Source organism: Typha latifolia, unplaced genomic scaffold, assembly GCF_019914945.1.
Source record: "Typha latifolia isolate L0001 unplaced genomic scaffold, TyphaL0001v2 contig_29, whole genome shotgun sequence".
NCBI classification, from domain to species: domain Eukaryota; kingdom Viridiplantae; phylum Streptophyta; class Magnoliopsida; order Poales; family Typhaceae; genus Typha; species Typha latifolia.
This window is the reverse complement of record NW_027330477.1, coordinates 19931-43668: the sequence shown is the minus strand read 5'-3', so window position 1 is coordinate 43668 and position 23738 is coordinate 19931. Positions and strand designations below refer to the sequence as shown.

General features: G+C 41.1%; 6 protein-coding genes and 1 non-coding gene across 8 annotated transcripts; 2 read left to right on the top strand and 5 right to left on the bottom strand.

The window, feature by feature from the left end:
- Positions 1 to 528: 528 nt before the first annotated feature.
- On the bottom strand, positions 529 to 2405 carry LOC140802547 (uncharacterized). Its single transcript, XM_073158076.1, has 2 exons — positions 1612 to 2405; positions 529 to 1536 (listed from the first exon to the last, which is right to left on the bottom strand). Exons 1-2 carry the CDS (start codon positions 2244 to 2246, stop codon positions 825 to 827), a joined length of 1347 nt encoding a protein of 448 aa, XP_073014177.1. The 5' UTR covers positions 2247 to 2405; the 3' UTR covers positions 529 to 824.
- Positions 2406 to 4957: 2552 nt separating this feature from the next.
- On the bottom strand, positions 4958 to 6911 carry LOC140802540 (uncharacterized). Its single transcript, XM_073158070.1, has 5 exons — positions 6755 to 6911; positions 6543 to 6663; positions 6323 to 6426; positions 5352 to 5483; positions 4958 to 5222 (listed from the first exon to the last, which is right to left on the bottom strand). The coding sequence occupies exons 1-5, from the start codon at positions 6755 to 6757 to the stop codon at positions 5196 to 5198; spliced, it is 387 nt and encodes a 128-aa protein (XP_073014171.1). The 5' UTR covers positions 6758 to 6911; the 3' UTR covers positions 4958 to 5195.
- Positions 6912 to 7099: 188 nt separating this feature from the next.
- On the top strand, positions 7100 to 8662 carry LOC140802544 (small ribosomal subunit protein uS14z/uS14y/uS14x-like). Its single transcript, XM_073158074.1, has 3 exons — positions 7100 to 7209; positions 7909 to 8008; positions 8434 to 8662. The coding sequence occupies exons 1-3, from the start codon at positions 7148 to 7150 to the stop codon at positions 8440 to 8442; spliced, it is 171 nt and encodes a 56-aa protein (XP_073014175.1). The 5' UTR covers positions 7100 to 7147; the 3' UTR covers positions 8443 to 8662.
- A 57-nt stretch (positions 8663 to 8719) lies between these two features.
- LOC140802543 (amino acid permease 6-like) lies at positions 8720 to 11535 on the bottom strand. The gene is made up of 7 exons (XM_073158073.1): positions 11321 to 11535; positions 10988 to 11221; positions 10820 to 10913; positions 10530 to 10744; positions 10270 to 10412; positions 9506 to 9733; positions 8720 to 9417 (listed from the first exon to the last, which is right to left on the bottom strand). Exons 1-7 carry the CDS (start codon positions 11433 to 11435, stop codon positions 8995 to 8997), a joined length of 1452 nt encoding a protein of 483 aa, XP_073014174.1. The 5' UTR covers positions 11436 to 11535; the 3' UTR covers positions 8720 to 8994.
- Positions 11536 to 13629: 2094 nt separating this feature from the next.
- Positions 13630 to 13703, top strand: TRNAT-AGU (transfer RNA threonine (anticodon AGU)). Its single transcript has one exon. It is a non-coding gene; the product is annotated as a tRNA-Thr (tRNA).
- Positions 13704 to 14796: 1093 nt separating this feature from the next.
- Positions 14797 to 17985, bottom strand: LOC140802548 (tubulin alpha-3 chain). 2 transcript variants are annotated; one of them, XM_073158078.1, is made up of 5 exons: positions 17663 to 17879; positions 16381 to 16615; positions 15912 to 16282; positions 15378 to 15838; positions 14797 to 15295 (listed from the first exon to the last, which is right to left on the bottom strand). In XM_073158078.1, the coding sequence occupies exons 1-5, from the start codon at positions 17753 to 17755 to the stop codon at positions 15037 to 15039; spliced, it is 1419 nt and encodes a 472-aa protein (XP_073014179.1). In that variant the 5' UTR covers positions 17756 to 17879; the 3' UTR covers positions 14797 to 15036. The 2 variants fall into 2 exon arrangements, with proteins under 2 accessions (XP_073014179.1, XP_073014178.1); XM_073158077.1 differs by having other exon boundaries at positions 14797 to 15838; positions 17663 to 17985.
- Positions 17986 to 19431: 1446 nt separating this feature from the next.
- On the bottom strand, positions 19432 to 22682 carry LOC140802538 (uncharacterized). Its single transcript, XM_073158067.1, has 2 exons — positions 20080 to 22682; positions 19432 to 19984 (listed from the first exon to the last, which is right to left on the bottom strand). The coding sequence occupies exons 1-2, from the start codon at positions 22577 to 22579 to the stop codon at positions 19611 to 19613; spliced, it is 2874 nt and encodes a 957-aa protein (XP_073014168.1). The 5' UTR covers positions 22580 to 22682; the 3' UTR covers positions 19432 to 19610.
- Between the last annotated feature and the right edge of the window lie 1056 nt (positions 22683 to 23738).

The window sequence follows — 23738 nt, the reverse complement described above, 5'->3', positions numbered from 1 at the left end:
CAGATCGATGCTTCAGCCATCCCAACTACTGCCCGCTTTATTATGAGCCCGATTGCCATAAATAAAGCCACGTGGCCTCAGCTCATCCGTCAATTCCTCAACCCTAATCCCAGAAGAAGCTATATTGCTTAATCCCAAACGTTAGGCCTCCCGGTGTACAAGGCGAAAGTTTATGCACATATAGGTAACACAATCAACGTGATAACTTTATCACACCATATAACTTCAATTTTCAAGTATTAAATATAAGTATACACAATTTTAACAAATAATATGTAAATAGAGACATGCATCAAATAAACGACTGTTTTTGTTCATTTTTTTGGGCCACTAGAAGTGTACCACTGATCACAAGCACAACCATGTGACTGAGGGGGCCCTCAAAAGCGGCATTCGTTTCAATTTCGCAATCCTTCTCAACCGGAAGGGTAAGACGAGGACATTAGCAAAATAGCCGCGGCCTTCATATATGCAATTCAAAACTGGATATAATTTGAAAAGGATTCTTGCGGTCGAGCAAAAGAAAAATTAGAATAAAATCAAGTAGCCATCACCATCTTTCCTCAAATTTGATTGAAAACACTTACTACTACTACTACAAGTTACAAACTAAATAGCTAAATAAGCCTCTCGCCTCATCGCTTCTAGAATTGAAAAAACACCTAGAAGACTAAAAAAAAAATACCAATCGACCGAAAACAAACGAGCAATCTGCCTTCCCTTTTATACAATCTCGATCTAACCTCAAGACCTAGAGAAAAATTTAATCAATGGAAATGCTCTGAAAAAAACAACGAGCAAACACGAATTAAAACGCATCCGAATCACCGCATCGAATCAGAATGCGACAATTCCTTCCGGAGCTTATGCGAGAACAATCTGCAAGCGTCCATGCTGAGATCGATAGCGGCTGAGAGCGCTACGAAGGCGGCGGCGTCCTCCGCGCACGTCACGTGCTGCACACCCACCTCCACCGTCGGCCGGCTACACTTCCCCTCCCCATCCACAGTCGACGACATGACAAAGCCGCGATAGCTCGAGAAAGGCCAAAGCCCGTATCCGAAATCCCCACTACCCCTCGGGCTACAGCCCGGCGAGAAAGTACGCCCCAAGGGCTGAGTCGACGTGAGGTCGATGGTAAACTTACCGCCCTTGCTCGCGCTCAGCGTAGATTCTGCAATGGAGACACCGGAGCACATGGCCGAGGCGGTTTCGGGAAGCAGCTCGAAGCGGTACCCAAGGCCGTCGGCAGCGGCGCCGCCGCCGCGCTCGCGCCACGCCTCGAGGCGGCCCCATGGCTGCCATGTGGCATCACCAGGTCGAAGTATGAGCCACGCGCCAGGGTTGGAGCGGCTCACGCGATCCGTGCCGGGCGAGGCGACGAAGGGGGTTACCATGGAAGCGAGCGCCACTGGAGATCCCGAGAGATCGTGGACGGTGATCGACCAACCCTTGCGTTCTTTTCCGGATCTCTCGCGGTCGGATCCGAAGGAGACGAGCCAGTTTCTTGAGCTACTCGGCTCTGATTGCAACGATCTGTTCAAGAATTCGAGGTTAGAAGAGTAAATCATGAGTAGATCGAGAGTGAGGGGGTGTGGATTTGAAGCGGACCTGGATTGCAAGTGGCGATCGCTGGGATTGCGGCAGCTAAACTTGCAGGTGAAGACGGGTTGCCGCATGTTTCCCTGAAGCTGGAAGACCTGAGGGCTGCACTCTGGATCGGAGTCGAACTCGAAGACGAACCTCGGATCCGGATCTGCCCGCACAGTAAGGTGGATCTGGGAGGCGGAGCCACCCTTGGAGCTCTTCCCAACGGGGATCCACCCGTTGTGGAAAACCGCGGCCTTCTCCCCCGCTCCTTTAAGGTCTAATGGCAGAGTCAACTTCCCTAGCAGCCTTCCCGAACTCATCCCGCACGTAGTACCTCGCCGGCCAGTGTATATCGCCACCTTGAGTCGCGCAGATCGGTCGCCAGAGAAGATGGAGGACTTCCCGACTATTCGGTCCAGGTCGGCTTTGGAGAGGTGGAACGCTGCAGCAAGAGCCACCGTCTGCGGTGGCGCGTTGTCGGACCCTGGCTGGACGAGAGGGACGACGGCAGTCTGGTAGGGGAGGTTGTTGAGGCGGATCTTGCAGTAGCACGGGGCGGTGGAGGGGTGGACGCCTGCACCAGCCGGCCGAGCCGCCCCCGGAATCTTGAGCGATAGGTTTCCGACGAGGACCCGTACGAACGGACACGGGTCCATCTCCTCTCTCTTCGACCTTTTCTTCTTCTTTCTTCTCCTCCTCCTCGGTTTAAGGATTCCTCTGCTGAGTTTAATGAGGGTTAGGTTTAGTTATAAGGAAGAAGAGAACAGTTGGATGAAGGCAGAAAGATACCAGGCTGGCAGAGGGGGGGATTAGCTGGGGTAGCGTGGGGGATGAATCCATTATGTAGGGAAGCGTGCGGGGAGAAGGTGAGCTGGAGTCGTCCGGATCCAGGACGGAAAAGGTTTTACATATTTGCATTTAACACCCTCTATTTTAACTAATTTACAGTTCCAAAACTTTGGATTCCACTATTAAGTAGCACACAGTCTTTTACGAAAAATAACCAAAATGCAGGGAATCATTTGTCAATTATGAAAATGCAGGTGATAAACCTGTACACCATAATATTGCGCAAATATAGGGTGTTTTATGCACATTCTTCTATAGTTTATTACTTCTAAACTTAGGGGACTAAGCTGGAACTATTATCTGTCCCTTTCTGTATTCCACTCTAGAATTTAATATCAGAGATGCTTTCCCGTTTACACTACAGCAAAAGGACCCCCAAAATATAATTTAAATTGGGTAACGAAGGAAGGCTGTGAGTTGGCTCCTGAAAGGATAAAAAGGATATATATAATAAAAAGGCTTCAGTTCAGCCTGTAGCAGTCTAGTAGGGAAACCGATATAGAGAGATTAAAATAATTAAGTATAGTACAATTGGGTGACGTGAGTGGAGAGAGAGAGAGAGAGAGAGAGATAAAGGACGATCGTTGGAATCCAGCTGGAAACAACCTGGCCGGATCTGAAAGCATTTAGAATCCGAGGCTGGACCAGCCAAACTCTTCATCGGGGCCCACCAAAGTGGTCCCACCGGAGTTTTGAACTGGAATGCATTTAGCCGAAGTGACAACAATGTCAAGCATCCATCCATGTGCTTCGGCGATTGCGGCTGGGTTGGTCCAGGCGTACCGTTCAGTCACGCACATTCCATCATTTTTATTCTTTATTATATCCGCCTCTGTATTTCTATTTTATTTTTTTTATTATTTTTCAGATGCGTTTGAAACTATAATATATATATATATATATATAGCTGTTTCGAATCAACTCCCCTCCCCGGAATAAGCCCGAACAGACCACATGCTCATTCCAGCATGAGTTACTTCTTTGAGCTCTTAAAAATATTAATTTTCATGTGATATCGATTTAAGATAAAAGTATAAATAAGAAGTAAGGATTTACTCAAATACTCTCATATATAAATTTAAATAAAAATATTTATATTTTCTATATGTATTGTATACTTACATTCATTTTATTGAGGGACGGGAGAGACTTTTTGATATACCATATGAAATAATTTTACTCAAATTAAAAGTAAAATTATCTACTTTTCTATAATGTTTCTAAGTTAGAATTAAAATAATTAATTAGAAATTTAAAATAGTGTTTTTAAATCAAGAAGAAATAGAAACCGAGCGTGGGCTTTGGAATCTAATCCATTTTCTGTTTGCTGCAATGAGAGCAGTAAATGAGATTACAGGAGGAACAGAAATTTGGGCCAAAATAAAGTTACCATCATAGTTGATGGTGATGGTGATGGTTGGCACAAAATTGTCTGTCACGTTCCACCAAATACTGTGTTGGATATGGACGGCTGATGGGCTAAAGCCTAAAGGCAAAGCTGCACGCTTTTAAGCATCTTTTTAATCTATTAAACCAGATAACAAAAGTTTTAATAACTAATCTAATACTCGACCATTTGACCAACCCTGCTGTATCCACAGTTCCACCACACGGTCCACACTCCACATTCCACACACCACACTCCTTTGCGTACGCAAGCAACGCCAAACGGAATCCTCCACAGGCGCTACACCTCTGTACCGAATTCCTGCGCTCCGGGCTGTAAGAGATCTACCCTCACGTGTGGTGGCAACCCGTATGTATATAATACCGTCGTACACCGTAAAATATATAAAACTACCCCAAGATCATAATGAGACGAATCATCGAGTTTTCTCTTCGTTGTGTTTTTTTTTTTCAAAAAAAATTTATGGGGAGAGGGGGGTGTTAAAGAGGAATCATTGAGTTGAGATGACTTCCTAACTAAAAGATTAGTTTGGTGGAAATTTGTTAGGACGACTAAGGTTAGGTGGATGATTGATTGTGCTAAAAAATAATAGAGTTGTTGCTCGAGCTCTTCCTCATGCGCTGCCTACTTTAATCCTGCAGATGCCCAGTAGATGTGCAGAAGCATTACAAATTGTGCCAAGACCGTAAGAACTTTCTTTCCACGGATAAATTGTAATATTTCCTAGTGAAGTAGTTTTATGTTGTGGAATGGGAATAGTACGTTCTAACAGTGATTTATCATTATTTCGATATACTATTTGAAATCGACAACCACACACTCCATCACTTAGAGGGTACTGCAAATTAGGATGATTCTGGCATTCCAATGATGACAAAGCATACATTTGTTCAGTAAGAGCAAGCAGATATTAAAAGTTTACGAGCAAAGAAGAAAGCATTTGGAACACTTCAAAAATACTGCAGAAAGGGGGGGAACAGTACAATCCTTGATTCATCAGCCAAAACCTAAGTGCAGATTGATCGAAGATAACGATCGCCTTAAGACAGGTGAGAATTTGGAGAGCTTAATTTAGTAGCTTTTAACTAAAAGGTATGAAAACAGTAGTACTAATCAAGTAAATATCCATCTCTTCGCAATATCAAAGTGCTATTAAGCAGGATGTCCATTAATAGCTACAAGATAATTGATTGCTTGTCCATCTCTAGTGACCTCACATTCTACAACATAAAGAAAAGGAAAGAAAAGGAAGTGCTTGACTAATAGCAGATATACTTGCCGAAGAAACATCATGAAACCACCACTCCAATAAAGTTCTCATTCTGAGGCATATTATGCCGGAAAAATACTAGATTAGCAGCTTCTCAATGGCATCCTGCAAGTTCAGTAATAAGTTAACACTATGAGAGAAAAAGTGTGGTGTTTTAATGCAAAAAAGAGAGAGAGAGAGAGAACATAGAAGTTCAAGTGAAATAGGATCTTTAGATCTTGGAGGAAAAATAACCTTGAGTTGCTGTATCTGGGATTTCAACTGGCTACCTTCATTGCTGGTCACTGAGCAAGCGATAACAGGCCTTGTGACCCCACAGGCTCTACCAAGTGCTTGTTTTGAAGGGACAAATACATAGGGTACATTCTGTTACCATGGAAAACATTTTCATCATATATACACATAAGAAATGATACTTCAGTAAAGAATGAAAAAGAAAAACTGCACACAGCATTGGGCTTAAAATTGACATGAAGAGACAAACTATGATTGACAGAAATTCATTAAATGGATCGCAGTGACAACATTGGGCCTGGACAATAGGTGAAAGAGGAAAAAAGATAGCTTCATAATAAAAGTATTAAAAGAAGAAAAATAACGCCACAGAATTTTGACAATTTTCTTGCATCAATATACCAACACAAATTTAGATGGATACTTTGTGTTTTATTTGTCTTTCTTGCCTCTGTATCTCCATGGCTATTATCGACAATAAACAGCTATTATAGGTTTTAGAGTAAGACACAAGAGTTATCAATAAAACATTATGCGGTTTCAGTTATGAAAATAATGAATTTGGATTAGAATACGATCCTTATTGGATTTCAGGATTCAAATAAGCAGTAAAAATTCACAAGAATACTAAAGTAACTATCTTATGCAATCTCATGCAATCTTTTAGTTAGCAGAGTTTAAGATAACATGGAAAAATTAGGATTTTAGTAATTTCAACAACAATTTTGTGCATAGTGAACCCCTTCAAATGTCAACAACTGGATACTTCTAATATAATCGAGGGTTTACAACATAATAGCACTGCAAGAGTAAAACTACTTCGTAATACATAATAGCCACCTTCTTTTTTTGTGGTTATAGAAAACTTTAGCGGCATACGTTAGAAAAAAGAATCTTTTAAGCCGAGTTAAAAAATTTACATAATATCAAGAGAAACTACCGGTTTCTACCAAGAAAGATGAACTCGGTACCTTGTCTTCCGCAAGAAGAGGAAGGTGGAGTAGGATTTCAAGGGGTTCCGTGTCCGCCGCCATCACCACGAACTCCGAAATACCCCTATTGAGAGTCTTGGTCGCTACAAAGATTAAAAATACACAAAAGAAGCAAGAAACACAAAACCCACCAAAAGTTAGCCTCGAAGGGTCCACATAGGAATAAAAACAAACGGTTGCAGGGCACGAATCAAGAAACCTTCATTAGCCCCCTTCTTCAATTGCTTATAGTTAGCCGCTTGTTGGATGAGATCAAGAATAGTAATAGTAAGCTGCGAGTCAGCCAAAGGGTACGCCTTGGGATTCACAGTTTCGGTGGTCTGGAACGGATTCGAGGGAGAAGGAGATTAATTGGTAATAGAGAAGGAAACCTAAAGAGGAGAGGATGGAGAAGAAAGGATATATGCTTACCATCTTCTTAGGCTTCGAGAGTGGAGGCGCGAGAGGACGCGAGAAGACGCCTTAAACCCTTGCTTTCCTTCGGAGAAGACGGGGTTTAGTAAAGGGGTTGGGGATGGGTTTTATGTGGAAAAGTATGCCCTAGGGTATTGTCGGGTGAATTGTCCCTTCGGAACATTTTAGTCTTAAGAGTATTTCTTTAAACAAGACTATTCTCCCTCCTCAAGAGCCCATCGAAGCCCAATAATAAAGGTCTAGTTACTTATGGCCCAATTAAAGCCCAATTATAACATACGGAAGTCGAGCCCATTAGATAAGTCGACGATTGATGGTATAAAAGGATGCGCTCGTGGGTTTGGCTCGCTTCTCGCAGAAGCTTCGGTCTAGGGTTTCCTCTGCAAAAGAATGGGCCACTCCAACGTTTGGAACTCTCATCCGAAGAACTATGGCCCTGGATCTAGGACTTGGTAAGGATTTATCATCCTCTTCCTCGTGTTTAGTTCTTGTTTTCTGCTATGGCTTGCAATATATGCTGCTGATTATATAATGTGTGGTTTTATTGCCCTTCTTTGGGTGTTTGTGTTGTTAGGACTTTTGTTTTTGAATTCTGTCATAAATTTGGCTCCTTTACTCGCAGTTGTTCGAAGTGAGATTATAGTATATTAAAGAACCGAATTGCTCTTAATATTGTTTGAAAGAGGGGTTTTTGAGGTTGACCGATGTTGGGTCTAGATGAGTTCGCGATTTATTGATATTACCCTATTCGATTGTTAGATATACTTTCGCGATAATCTTGTCCATAGTTGTGGAACATTTTTTTTGCTCCTTTTCTTTATTTTAATTTGATTTTTACAGCATAAAAGATTATGCCTTTTTCTATCAACTTACCTTGTTTCTTTTCTTCTATTATATTTCGATAAATTAACTTAGTGGTTGAAAGTTTCATATACTATAATGTATTGCTCATGCAATCACTGCTTGCTCGTGTTTAACTTTTCACTTTACTCCATAGCTAACCATGTTTTGAAGTTTCTTTTGGTTTCTTAAACCAACCTAAACTTTTTCCAGATTGCATGCTGAGCAAAACAAAACTTATAACATTTAGATATCTATCCCTCTCATCTGCACTCCTTTTATCTAATATTTGTTTTTGTTGCATTTGGCAGCCGTGTGTGTGGCAATCCACATGCTCTGATTCGAAAGTATGGGCTCATGTGCTGCAGGCAGTGCTTCCGTAGCAATGCGAAGGAGATTGGCTTTATTAAGGTACTTTAAGAATCCATTTGGCAGTTCACCATTTTATACATTTCTTGCAGATTAAAGAGGGGTTGAAACACAATGTTCTGATAAAAAAATTTTGAGTAGCGGTGATATAAGGAGAATAGATGAAGTGCCGATGCTCCTATAATGTTTTGAATGCAACTTTTCTTTAACTACTTGTTCACATATTGTCATTTTTGTTGCTTATCTTGGAAGCTGACATGATATTTCATATTTCATTCACAATATTTGTGATTTTCCATAGAATCTAATTATATGAAGCCATCATTAATTGAAAATATTGGCTTTGGTACTTAAAATATGCTTATCGCCGATGTATATCGTCATTCTTCCTTTTATCTGACTTTGTAATTTGATTTTTTCCTCAAGCCTCGTACTGACGACTACCTTTTCTTCTTTTGCTATCTCAGTACCGCTAAGAAGAACAGAGCTTGACCAACTCAGGATTATAGGCGAAGAATTCCAGCTGATTTTACCTTTTGAAATTTTCTTCTTGTTTTAGAATGGAATGTTGACGGTCATTTGAGTTGTTTGGGAAGTTGTTTCAGGCTTCTTCTCCATTCTTTCTTTTTTTCCAGTTTATCCTGCTGGAATTTGTAGAATCCTGAGGCTGATTTAATTTTAAGACAATTTGATTTATTGGCTGGCTGTTGCCTTATTCTAAAAGCTTATCCTTGCGTGAGCTCAACAAATAGCTTTACTTAAAATTATGCCATTCTTACTTAGAACGATTAATTCACGCAGGTTACTTGTTTGAGATCATAAATACAAGAAACAAATGAAGATTTATTTCTCTAGCTTATTTTTGTGATAAAAAAGCATTCTCTGCGGTCTTGGCTGCTCTACTGTCTTCTTTAGCTCCTTCCCTGAATTATTTACTCGCAAATACAAGCTGCAAGCCTGCAACACAAAAGGCCAACACCAAGCCGAAGCAAGAAGGATCCACTGAGCTCCTCATCTAACTAATATCACTAGGATACTTTGAAAGGTCTGTAGCCTCCAAGATCATGAATAAGCCCTTGAATAGACCCACAAGCTGCAAGCACAGACACCACCAGGCAGACAAAGCTCAGGATGTTCAACCATGTCCATGGCACTGAGAACTTGCGTACTTTAGCTTGCGCCATGTACATCTCCACCGGAAAATAGACGGTAAGCGGCCAGAACGACAGAGCCCCGATCAACCCGAGGAAATCATTGAAGAAGGGAAAGATCATCGCAACAAGTGCAGTGATCATGACGTACAATGTTCTCCAGGTCAAGCGAAAATAACTCAAGGGAAATTCACCAAAGACTGGAACTTTTATAATGTGTTCCGTCGTCACAAATGCGTTGTCAGGCCAACGTTTTCGGATCAAGTTCTCGACGAATTGGTATATTGGTTGGCAAAATACCTGCAATTCAATGTTACTATCATGTTAGCAAGTGAAAAATGACCCTTTGTGAAGTTGATGTAGATCCTGTATATATATATATATATACCTGGTAAGCTCCAATAAGATGGATGGCAATGCAAACATTTCCAATGTCTATGAGCCAAAAGGGCTCGTAGAAGCCAAACCCAGTAAGAAAATTACCAGGTGCATGATTCCCAAATGCAGCATAGCCTAAGATTCCACACAACATATAGAAGGTAGTTGTGGTGGACACCCCGATGAAGGATGCCTTCTTCATCACTTTGTTCTCTGCTGGACTAGATTTTAGAGTGTCCTGCAAAAAAATAATATATATATTTGATTGGTTACTTGTGGGTAATTGCTATGAATGTTTTATTATTGGAAATGTTTTTTAACCTATGCTCATGAAAGACTCCGTTCATGCTATTAATTGCAGAAGTGTAATTGTTCAAAGTTATTGTTAAATTGTCAATTATGGAGAAAAGACAATTATGCAAGACCTTCTAATATGGATAAGAGACACTTGGCTGAAGAGACGTGGAAAAGGATCTTTTGTATAATTGGCTCCTTAGACAAGACACTTTTGGAAATACGTTTTCGTACTTTTAGCTTATAGATTCCTTCATTGTCTTGTCTCTGAGAATTAAAATAGAATATCGATATGATGGATTATTTATCTCTTTTTTTTATATATATATATATGTAAAAGTTCCATACCAATACCATCATTCTCTTTGATTCGTGAAGACATATGTCAAAGTTTTACAATTTAAGTCTCCCATACAACATTTATTTGAATCTAGGGATGCACACACATATTTAATGATGATCCTATCTCTATCTCTTTACCTGGATCTCAATGAGAACATTGGAATACGAGTAGGCAAAGGCTATGTCCCCAAGAGATTGAAACGTCCTCCAAATCTTCTCGCTCCCAGAGACATCCACTCCTACTGCTACTCCTGTGAGTGTGGTCCTCACCTGTCCCCCTTCTAAAATTTTCAAAACAAATGAAGCTAAGAGTAAGCTAAAGACAAAACCTCAAACATATACCAAGAACCATAGAGTTAATGCCCATTTCTTTTGCTAGTTAAGATTAAGAAGACAACCTGCAATCTTGGCAATGGCGAGTCCAAGCCCAATGGTAGAGTATACAAGAGACATGACGGCTGCCACTATGGAAAGCCACCATATCTTATGGAAGTTTGGCAACTGAGACAAAGCTATCTGTATTGCTGCAAAGATGATCATGTTTGTAGTGTTGGATGCTTCGCAATCCGCATCATGGCCATTTTGATGGAAGCAGTTGGACTTTTTGATGGCCCTGGTCATTTCATGAGAACGAGTACATGAACATCCATTTTTGTACGTATGTATGCTTGGTTTTTTTAGTTCTTACCCCATACTGATGGCAGTAGTAATTGTGTATCCAATAGTAACTCCGACTAGGTTCACATATTGAGCCAATGAGCAAAACTTATATTTGACAACTCCTGAGAAGAGAGACAAGGTGAAAAAAAAGGAAACCGAGATAATTAACTCTCACACTAAAGCTTAATATATATACCTAAGTTAACTTTTACTGCATCTCCATACGTGTAGTTCCTCTTGCCATACACAGGATGAGGAGATCTATAACAATCTGCAAGGAGACTGGAGCAGAACCAGGTGATGAGAGAGAAAGCCACAAGAACACAAGGCCCAATAATCCAGCCCAGTTGAGCTATTGCCCAAGCTAATGAAAGCACTCCAGATCCAATCACAGCAGTTATAATATGAGCACTTGCAGTTATCAAAGTCCCTACAAAAATGCATACAAAGCTATCAAGAATCATGAGAGAGAAAGAGAGAGGGAGAGGGAGAGAGACAAAGGTGGATAAGGATTAGAAGAATATGAGACCTGTTCGCCTCTCGCGGCCGTCGTCGTCGACGTCGAGGTCGGTGGGGGTTTGGCCGGCCTCGTCGATCTCAAGGGGCTCCTGGGTCAAGGCGGTCTTCTTTCCCTGGTTCTCCATTGCTGTTGCTAGCTAGTACTCTTCTGTTAGGTGTGACAAAAGGATGAGGAGTACTATTTGAAGGAGATGACTGGGTTCATATATGTGGTTTTTCTTGTCCCCTGCCCAAAGTTTAATGTAGACATTGTTGGCATTTACTTCTTTCTTACAGTAAAAGAAAGAGTTATAGTTAGAATGGCCTTCTCAGTTAATTTCATATTTGCAATTAAATACATAAATTTATAACACCAGAAGCATCCAACCCATGCAGCAACGCGTATGGATTTCGGTTGGAGGGATCCCCTGCACTCATGATCGCATAATTTTTGCTACAATCAGCTTACTTAGCAGTAGATATATGTAGGATAGCCACTCGGATCCTTAGATTGGACCACAATTTGACCCATCCAGCTTCCGTGGCCTTCTCGATCGAGTCCAAGTTGGGTCATACATACTATACTTAAATATAAAGCTTTGTCCGGATTAGATCAAATTATAACACTAAGTCAATAATTGAAGCCTAAACACCGAAGCAAAGAGGGTTAGGTGTCACCCAATGGATTCGATAATTTTTTGTGGCATTAATTCCAAATAAAATCGCGGCACGCCTCTTAATCTCTTATATTGGACCCCGGACCCACTTTATATTTCCATTTCCCAAATATAGGTTCATTTATTTGTTACAGAAATTTCTTTTTCATTAGTTATCCATTAAGTTTTTAGTTATTTAATATTTGTGTTAATATTATAGAGTGAGAAATTTTTATAGTTTAGAATGTCAATATGTGATTAAGAGGATCTGAATCTAATTATTTATAAATATAAATAGGTTTAAAAAAAATCCCTGTAAAGTTGTTTACGTACATGAATAATCCTATGGCCTTGAAAGGTACACATGGCAAAAGTGAGGACTTCGAAAGGCAAAACACAAAAAGGTCTTGAAGGGTATTATTACAAATATCAAATTTAGATGGGGGGCAATATGCAAATAAAGATATTTGGTTTTAAATTAACGTTTTAATTTAGAGATGAGGCGAGAAGAAAACTACTACTTCACGAGGAGCAACGGGACAAGGAGCAAAACGACGTCGAATCGAGCCCACTCGCGTCATCATTTGGCATTCGTTGGTGGCATTTTGCGATACTAGTCCTTGTGGGCCAAGCCAAACATTAATGTGATTTGGCCTTTCAACCCCCCCAAAAAAGAGAAAATTTGTGAATTGGCCCCACTGACCACCTGATGCCAGGCTAATGGTCCATCCAAGACTTGGACATAATATTCGCTACCCTTTTCCTTCTTCGAGGGCTAACTAATAATATCTTTTAAATTTGGGAAATTTTACAAAAAGAATCCCAAACTCTATCTTATCATTCTTTTTAAAATAAAATCATTATTTTTTACCAAAAATATTTTTTTTAAAAAAATCTCTACTTAGGAAAATATTTTTAATATCTTAAAATTATTCTCATCATCTTATTTGAGAGTCTCCTAGGGTGAGTGCATAAAATATTTATGTTCCATCAGACTAATGTGACTTTAAGTTAACTTACAAGCTCTTTCTAAATATTCTTAGAAAAAGATCGGGACGAGATTACAAAAGGTGACAAGGTAGAAATTAGAATCTTAAAAAGCTCATAATATAGGGGCTTTTTAAGCAAATTTTCCTTTAAAAATTCATTGCAGCTCCTGAATTCTCTAGTTTGATTCTCTAATATTTTAAAGACACCGTGTTCTCTCACTCGGTTCAACTCCTTTTCTCTAATAAAAAAATATATATTTTACAAAAACTAAAAAAATAGTACATTTCATGAAAATTACACTCGGGTCCCAACTAAACTTTCAAAACTTGGAAGTACCCAAGCTAGAGTAGAACACTGAGATGACCCACTTCCAGCAAAGTTCAGAAAGGTCTATGTAGTTCAAAAGCTTGATGTTTTGCTAGACATTTGTACTAGTTTTATGGGTCCTGGTGGACCAAGTTGTGCCACCAGTGGGAAAGTGCTTGCCCTAAATCTCACATAGCATAGGGCATGTGTGATGCAGTGCGTACTTGGGTCCTATGGATGGTCCACTTATTGGCCAAACATTTGCTGCCTCTCATGGAGTCATGGGGTTTGATAAGCCAGTGGGAATTTATTTGGATGTAATCGTTTTATACAAAAGGAATGCATTTATTTAATAATTTTTTATTATCACTTAAATGCAGCCAACTCAGCTTTCGTAGCTCAGTTGGTTAGAGCACCCGTTTAGTAAGCGGGAGGTCTTGAGTTCGACTCTCAACGAAAGCAAGCTTATATTATTTTGCATCATTCTCTTGGAATTCCTTTGGTTTTATGTGCAGGCCATATAAACTATTGATCACGAGAAGCCAACTTTTGTTGCCTTTAGAAACTGTCGGTTTTGACTTGTGAATGGCCTTAGATCGTGTATTTTGACGACTGTCGAAATACATGGCAAAGTTGACCACGGCGGGACTACATGTAGTCCTTCGAGGGAGTCCATGGAAGAGGACAAGTGACAAGATTATTTTTGACATTTGTGGATTTACTTTTTTGACTATTGGAGTTGTATTGATTGACATATCTTGTGATTAGTCTTTTTTTTTAATACATAAATTAGATAATTGCGTCAATCAAAATATAATAAGTTTAAAATATTCGTATATAATATTTTAATATAAAATTTATTAAAAATATTAGCTTCAAAATTGAACTCACAATTTATGTTATAACAAGATAGGATTCAAACTATTTGGGTACAGTAGTGACCTTTAATGCTTGATTTTTGTACCTCTGGTTTTCTTTTATTGCAAGATTTGAGGAAAACTGAGGGACAAAAAAGAATGACCTCTTACGCTGGATTTTGAACCTCTACTTTCGTCTTGTTGCTAGAGTTGAAGAAGATGAGAAAAATGAGGAACACAAGAGTGACGAGAGACATGACGGTAGATACAGAGACACATAATATGGAAACTTATTTTTACCGTAGGGTCTGAAATCCTTGAATTTTGTTCGATAAACAAGAAGGGAAGAAGCTGTAATTTTCTCTTTCAATTTCTTCGTACATTCTCCCGAAAGAAGATAAGTTCATTAGAATCTACGAGAAAGCCATTAGAGAATAACTATCTCCTATTTCGCGTACTCATGTTTACAAAAGGCAAGAACACTTTCCCAGCAGACTAAGCTGTTCTCCGTTCCATATTAAGATATTATGTGTAACCTTAATCATGACTAGGCCTTGTTCCCCAAGCCTAGTGAAATTTTCAAGTGCAGAAATATCGGCAGACTAAATTACTAGCCTGATTCAACTTAAAGTTTTTTTATAAATACAGTACACATAAACATCCTGTAAGCATAGTAATTGGAAAATAGGACAGCGGTGTAATAAAACATTTCCAAGCTAATAATCACCCTTCAGATGTTTAAATCCAATATCAGAAACATCACATGGTAATTGGAAAATACATAAAAGGACTAAATACTTCCAGGAGATGATAAGAGCTCAACAAGGGACTTGGGAGATGCACCACAACACCAAGAAACTAGACAGCAAATATAGTAACTTAGGTAATAACTGGGAACCACACATCCAACTGACGACATAGAACTGATGGCCAAGAACTCAGTACTGATCACCTTCATCGCCATCTTCACCTTCAGCAGACTCAGCACCACAACACCAAGAAACTAGACAGCAAATATAGTAACTTAGATAATAACTGGGAACCACACATCCAACTGACGACATAGAACTGATGGCCGAGAACTCAGTACTCGTCACCTTCATCGCCATCTTCACCTTCAGCAGACTCAGCACCAACTTCCTCGTAATCCTTCTCCAGCGCAGCGAGATCCTCACGAGCCTCAGAGAACTCTCCTTCCTCCATGCCCTCACCAACATACCAATGCACAAAGGCACGTTTGGCATACATGAGGTCGAACTTGTGGTCGATGCGTGAGAACACCTCAGCAACACTGGTGGAGTTGGAAATCATGCAGACAGCCCTCTGCACCTTGGCGAGATCACCGCCAGGCACAACAGTTGGTGGCTGGTAGTTGATGCCACACTTGAACCCAGTCGGGCACCAGTCGACAAACTGAATGGTGCGCTTGGTCTTGATGGTAGCAACAGCAGCATTCACATCCTTAGGCACCACATCTCCACGGTACATGAGGCAGCAAGCCATGTACTTTCCATGGCGAGGATCACACTTCGCCATCATGGAAGATGGCTCAAAAGCACTGTTAGTAATCTCAGCAACAGAGAGCTGCTCGTGGTAAGCCTTCTCTGCGGAGATGACAGGAGCATAGGAAGAAAGCATAAAGTGAATCCTTGGATAGGGAACAAGGTTGGTCTGGAACTCAGTGACATCAACATTGAGGGCACCATCAAACCTCAGTGAGGCGGTCAAGGATGAAATCACCTGCACAAACCAAAGCATTGTCAAAAACATATATTGAAACAAGGCATTTAATCATACACTTGAGAGAACATACCTGAGAAACAAGGCGGTTGAGGTTTGTGTAGGTGGGCCGTTCAATATCCAGAGAGCGCCTGCAGATGTCGTAAATGGCCTCATTGTCAAGAAGGACAGCAACATCAGTGTGCTCCAGAAGGGAGTGGGTGGAGAGGACACTGTTGTAGGGCTCAACAACGGAGGTGGAGACCTGAGGTGAGGGGTAGACAGTGAAGCCAAGCTTCGACTTCTTCCCATAGTCAACAGAGAGGCGCTCAAGGAGGAGAGAGCCAAGGCCTGAACCAGTGCCTCCACCAACAGCATTGAAGACAAGGAAGCCCTGAAGGCCCGTGCAATTATCAGCGAGCTTCCTAATGCGATCAAGGCAGAGATCCACAATCTCCTTGCCAACTGCAAATAGTAATTGAACAATGTGAGTATACAAATAAATTATGGAATCAGATCCAATGAGGCAAAACGACTTGGGAGTACAAGGCAAGGGGAATTACTGGTATAGTGGCCACGGGCAAAGTTATTGGCAGCATCCTCCTTGCCGCTAATGAGTTGCTCTGGGTGGAAGAGCTGGCGATATGTTCCAGTTCTCACCTCATCAATAACAGTGGGTTCCAGGTCAACAAACACGGCACGAGGGACATGCTTTCCAGCACCAGTTTCACTGAAGAAGGTGTTGAACGCATCGTCACCTCCGCCAATGGTCTTGTCGCTGGGCATTTGGCCATCAGGCTGCCCAATAGATATGGTGTTAAAAGGCACGTTATTTTCAGTTTAATTAAAACGCAGATAATTTTCTGCTTGACAACAAATTCATTCTAAGGATTATAATTGCATCTAAATGCAAAGATTAGAACAGCATTTTTGTTTTAAAGCTAGTCATTTAACGCAATATACCTAGGAACCAACACTAGATCCAGTCTGTAACCATAGGGAGAGTGCATTAATAAATCTACCAAAAATCGGACGTCAACAAAAGAATATGATATCCAGTTGAATGGCCAGATCTCCATGAAATGGAAATACATACAATCTCAAGCTAATATAAGAAATCATAGAACTTAGACAGTCGTGAGACAGAAGATGAAGCATTCTATATAGAAGAACGAGATTACGTTCAAAGCATTGGTCATCGTAAGACATTGAAAAAATGAATGATGGGCCTACTCCTTTAAGTACTTACATATACAAACATTGATATTACCGAACATGAAGACCCAATCTAAAAAAGAGAGAGCAATTCACCAGATCCGATTAAAAGCCCCAGATCTGAAAGACAAAAAAGGACAAAGCCAGAACCTAACGATAAGGCGTCCACATTCACACAACTGTATCAGATCAAAATCTATGAAAGACTCGTATGATCAAAGCAAGAGGGAGAATAAAGGAATAATTTCATAATCTTCACATTCACACAGACACATGAGATCTTCTTAATCAAACCATATCTTATTTGATCACAAAAACCTCGATAAGACGAGATCAATTCCAGAATCTTCATTTAACAAATAACGACGAAGAACATGAAAAAAAAAAAAAAAAAAGCAAATGCCTACAGATCAATCGATGATGGGAACCCACATTCACACATATCAACCAACTCTTCGTCGTACAACCTATATCCACTCATAATTCTGTCTCAAAATCACATCAAGCCTAAATCTAACAACAGATCAACAAATCGCTTCCATGATAGACGCAAAAATTCAATAAAAACATAAAAAATAACAAAAACAATACCAGATCTGGCTGGATCTGGATCTAAGCAAGAGAACACACCTGAATGCCGTGCTCGAGGCAGTAAAGTTCCCAGCACGCATTTCCGACCTGAATACCGGCCTGCCCGATGTGGACCGAGATGCACTCTCTCATATTGACAGCAAAAAACTGAACACCGAGAAGAGAGAGAGAGAGAGAGAGAGAGAGAGAGAGAGAGAGAGAGAGAGACGAAGAGATAGAAAGAGTTAGGCGTGTACGATGACGCCTTCCTTTGCCCCCGCCACCTTCCCCTAGCCTTGCCCTTTTATAGAGAACTTGCAATGGGTGGAGGAGAAGGTAGTCTAACCAGAGTTAATGTAACCACGGTTAAACTGACGGTTGCCAGCGAAGCAGGACAGGCCAACCACCGCTCTTTAACCATGGTTAAGCGTCACCGTCTTGGCTTCTTTTTGCCGCCGGATTTCGATTATGATTTAAGTCATTTTATGAACCGTTCAATGTTGATCGGACGGACGTATCCGTACAAGGGTCGTAGGTGACAATGATGCGACGCTTCAACGGCTCTGATTTTAAAATGAATAGTTGATAAGCAAGTAATACCACAAGGGGGAGGGGGGGAGGGCCGGAGGGGCTCAAGTCTTGCAGATTTGGACCGTTCCGATACAATTCAAACAGTTCCTTTCCAGCAGATTTGGTCCGCTCTAATGGATCTTCTTTGGTTACTTGGACCAACCCACTTGATGGGCCGTACTTGGCAATTCTAGCCCAATGCTAAAAAAACACCAATAAAAACTTAATGGTATCAAAATAATCACAATAATTAGGAAAATGTTTTCTTCTCATATCCTTTGACGTATTTGTCAGTGCCCACGTTAATATCATTATTCAGTACATTCTTATTCACACCCGCATCATTAATGAATAGATTAAAGTTTTTCTAGGGAGAATCTGAAATAGAAATGTGTCATATTTGGAATTAAATCAATAGGGTCACTTTTCAATTCTAGACAGGGAATTTATTTGGGAAAGCGTAATGAAATCTCCCCTTTCTAATATCCCTCTGTCATCTATGAAAAAGGCAGTTGCCTGTTGGAATTTCATGGGATAATCGAATCTCTAATAATGGTGACCAAAATAATTTCCTTTTTGGAATCACGACTTCCAAGTGGGCGTGACAGCTCAAAATCGACTGTAGAATTTCCACGGGCCAATGTGTTACTAAGTTTCGGTTTTGATTTCTGTTGATTTAAATCTTAATCTAAGAACTAATTAGAGATTCTTCTTTTTTCTTTTCCTATCAAGTTTCAGGTACTTCTACAGAAGTCCACGAGAACCAGGTAAGCAGCACTAGCTTGAAATTTTCCAAAGCCAAATGAATCGCTTTGTGGTATTGCCTTCAATCATCTGAAGAAACTAAGGTCTATTTCATCCATATGGTGTATGTGGCATTCAACCCATGATGATGGGTATGCAATGGAGAAGCCACAATGGATTCAATCACCAAAAAAAGTTAGTCCCACTTCTAAGTGGACTCATGCCAAAGTTAATGGAGATACTAGTTTATCTACTTACTATTACCCGTTTTTTCTCTTCTTACACTTGTATAATTATCGAGAGGACCACATCCAACAAACTATTACATCAGAATGATACCCAGAGCACATCGGCAAGACTTGCAGACTGGCAGTACTACTCCTTTTTGGCATCTTTCTTTTAGATCACTCTCATCAAATAAAGTGAAGAAAAGGAGATTAAATTAAGCAGGAGAATACCCAAAAGAAGGAGAACATTGATCCATATGTTGTATGTAGGTCCAGGGCACCAGATGCTGCGTAAATACAAAGCAGTAGTCTGTTTTAGATTCAGTAAAATCCTTGCCAAAGAGGCAAAGAGATTATAATGGCATACATATAGAGCAAAAACTTCTTAATACTCTTCTAGTGCTCAGTATAGTTATAGGTAAAAGTATAAGTATACATGCTACTACTAAACTTATTTTTTAAACCCTCTAGTTGAATCTTTCCTTCAACTCCCTAAGCTTGAAGGAGCCATTGGCATCATACTTGCAAGGGTCGGCTTCAATTAACAGTTGAACAACTTCATTCATGGATGGACGCAGACTTGGTATGTTGCAAGTGCAACGAATGGCTACACGTAAAACTTGTATCATTTCCTCCTTGTATAAGTTCCATGATATGCTTTTGTCGAAAGCCTCTACTGCCCCTTCTCTGGTCCCTATCTTGCTTGATACCCAATATATAATATCGCGGTTGTCGCCGAACTCCGGTTCGTTCGGCTTTTTCCCGGTCACCAGCTCCATTAGTACCACACCAAAGCTATAGACGTCACACTTTGTTGTGGCCTTGGATGAGTATGCATACTCTGAGATTGTAAAGAAAGAAAAGTTATCAACTTTGACAAGAAGTCATCTCTAACTACTAAAAAAAATCTTAGTGTGAATACAATAGTAACAATACCTGGGGCTAGATAGCCATATGTGCCTGCTATGACTGTGGTTGATGAAGCACGGTCTCCTCTTCCCTGTAAGACCTTTGCTATGCCGAAATCAGCAACCTTGGGCTCAAACTCTGCGTCGAGGAGTATGTTCGAAGACTTGATGTCACGGTGAACGATCGGAAACATGAGATCATGGTGTAGATAAGCCAATCCCTGTGCTATACCAAGTGCAATCCTGTGCCTAGTAGGCCATTCTAACAACTTCCATCCTTTGTGGAGAACATCCCAAAGGTTTCCATTTGGCATGTACTCATAGACCAGGAGATTGCTGTCCATGCTAGAGAAGCAGCAATATAGCTTAACAATGTTCTTGTGCCTTATGCTTCCTAGTGTCTCAACTTCTGTTCTGAGCTCCCTGTTGAGGAGCATCTGATCAGGTGAACAGCGATCCTTCATCTTTCTGCTCCATAGTTTCTTGACAGCAATCAACTCGCCATTGCTCAATTCAATCTTGTACACTGTCCCCGAACCGCCATGACCCACGATGTTTTTATCGATCAATGCCTCGACGATCTCGTGGTGATCAAAGCTTAGTCTGTGGAAGTTCGTTATGTCATAGGAGAATGATTCAGAAGCCGAGAGCCTCTCCTGCTCGGTCACCGAATCCTTCCTACTAAACCAATGTCTTATGATCAAGACGACTCCGACGGCCGAGACCATCACACAAATCCCTATGACCCAGATGTTATTTAGCCTTCGTCGCATACTAGGCTTCGGACAGAGAGGAAGAAATGGGCCACTACCACTGAGGTTGAGATGGAATGCAACACAGAGTTGCGGGTTACCGGAGACACTCTCGAGGAGGCCTTCTTTGATCAAGGGGAGGGGGACTGGTCCCGAGAGCTGATTGTTTGAGAAGTCTAGTGAATTGGGTAACAAATTGCAGAGGCTATCAGGGATCTCCCCTGTTAGAAGATTGTTAGAAAGGTTCAGAACATTGAGAGACCGAAGTGAAGAGAGTGAGGCGGGAATGGATGAGTTCAGCTTGTTTCCCTGCAATGACAACTGATTCAATTTACTTAGTTTGCCAACTTCTGAAGGAATTGGACCTGTCAGGATATTGTTGCTAATGTCTATCTTAACCAGATTAGTAGCCCATGAGATCTCGACTGGCAAATTCCCCACGAACTGGTTGTCCAGCAAGAACAACGATGACAGATTTTTAGCATTCGCAATAGTTTTGGAGATCGTACCTTCAAAATGGTTATCAGCCAGATCAATGATTGAAGCATGGGGAAGGCCAAAAATCCCTTCAGGGATTGAGCCGCTCAGCTGGTTGTAGCTGACTCTGAAACGTAGCAGAGTCTTGCACTCTGCATACGACTCTGGCAATCCACCAGAGAAGAGATTGCTCAGTACCAAAATATACAGCAACTTCCCACCGGCGCAAACATCGGGCGGCAGCTTCCCCGAGAAGCTATTCTCCGACACCTCGAGAACTATAAACTCAGAGAATTTCCCCAGAGTCGACGGCAATTCCCCTGAGAGGGAGTTCCTGTAAACAGATAGAATTCTCAACTCAGTAGAATTCCCAAGAACTGGGGGAATATTTCCGGTCAGTCTATTGCTATACAGCTGCAGTGCTGAGAGATGTGGAAGACTGCAGAGACTAGCCGGTATTCCGCCGGTTAAATGGTTCTCCGACAAATCAATGTCGGTCAATTGTGTCAGATTTCCGAGCTCATCCGGGATCTCTCCACTGAGCAAGTTGTAGTAAAGTTCAAGAAGTTGCAAATTTGAGAGCTTTCCGATCGTCGCCGGTATCCGGCCCACGAGATAATTCCCGGCAAATTCGAGGTCCGTAAGAGACGTCATGTTTCCAATCCACGGAGGAATCTCTCCTCGCATCGAGCTCGTCGATAGGATCAAAACTTTCAGCTTTGTCAACCGGGCGACCGCCTCCGGTAGCCGCCACACCTCGAACCCCGGGTTCTCGTTGAAGTTGATAACCTCGAGATTGGTGAGGTTCATGATCGACATTGGAAAATCACCAGAGAAGAAGTTATTGGAGAGATCAATGGAGCGCAGGGACCGCAGAGGTGAGATGTCCGGAATTGTTCCAGTAAAGCAAGAGCTGCTCAAGTTAAGCTCTTCCAAGAACGTGCAGTTAAGGACATCCACTGGGAAGGCGCTACGTATGTCGTTGTAGCTGAGGCGGAGGGCCCGCAGCATCGGAAGAGACGAGCAGACGCCGGCCGGGAAGTAGCCGACGACAGACCACGAAGATATATCGATCCCGACCACGTATCCACGATCGTCGCAGGAGATGCCAGCGAGGTTGCAGTAGGAGCCATTTCCTGCATCCATGGAAATTGAGCTCCACTTAGCCATGGAGGGGCCAAGGAGAGAACTCTTCATTAGAGAGAGGAAGTCAGCTTGTGTGTCAAGTGCTGTGGCATGGAGTGGGAGGTATATCAAAGGGAGAAAAAGGAAAATAACGAGAGGTGAGTGCAGAGCCATGGGAGTGGTAGCAATGGAGTTCTTGCTCTATCTTTTAGTCTGGCTCTGTGGTTGGTGAGAGAAGAGTTCTGAGTATAAATGAGAGTGTTTGGAGAATCCTGGGCTGCTGTGGAACCAGGCACAGAAATATATAAAGAAGAGTTGCATGAGAAGGAGATATGCATGTCTTTATGGAAAAGAAGCTTTTGGTTTTATGCTCATTGATGTGATACTATACATTTTTTTGTATAATAATGTCTCGTAAAACTACAAAAGAGAATAATTTTATATCATGGCCCATTGCTGTTACAAAAAGGAGAACCCTTCTCGAAGAAGAGAAGGCTTCACAGGTACCTCAACATAGTCTACCTCAAGTGGATGCCAAGAGCATGCTTAGCTTCATTAAGCAACAAGGAGAGTGGAATATACAGTTCTGCACTGAATTCTCTCTCTTTTCACTGGAGACATGTACTGAGATTTTTGTAAACAATCACAATTAGTACATCACTTTGTGACATCAGGAGAGATGCTTCAACTATATTATGCATTCCGTAAGGGGAGCAAGTTGCTCGTGGAGGTCTTAATCATGTCCTAATATAACTCGGAGATCAATCGATGACACTTTTTCGCGAAATGGATTAGGAAACGACACGTATGACAAGAACAAAAATGACTCGAAATAATTTAGGGTTATGTTTGATGACCATCTTGTAATCCACTACACTCGATAGTGGATTAATGATGAATATTTCCATGTGATTCTTGCTAATAACGTGTTTTGCGAACTTATGGATAGGAATTGAATTTATTATTATCCGCGAATCATATCATGACTATCTATCAAGTAAAATATTGCATGCATAAACTTAATAACTTAACAACGGTGAGATTAAAAATGGATTTTTTCTAGCCCGGTGTCATTTTCGTGAAGAGGAAATTCATGTAGAAGGAATCCAAACTGGATAAGGGCGGTTAAATGTGCACAAGGGAAGATGCCCACTATGTGGAGAGGTGGAAGTGCAGAAAGAGATGTCGACGTGCCATTAATTCTTGTTCTCTATGTTCTTTACTATAGAAGAGTGGCCATGGATGAGCAATCACGAGTCGTCGCAAAAAGAGTGGGAGCTAATAGTCTCTTAACTAACTCCTAATTTAGTAATCACTAGCTAAGCATGAGAAG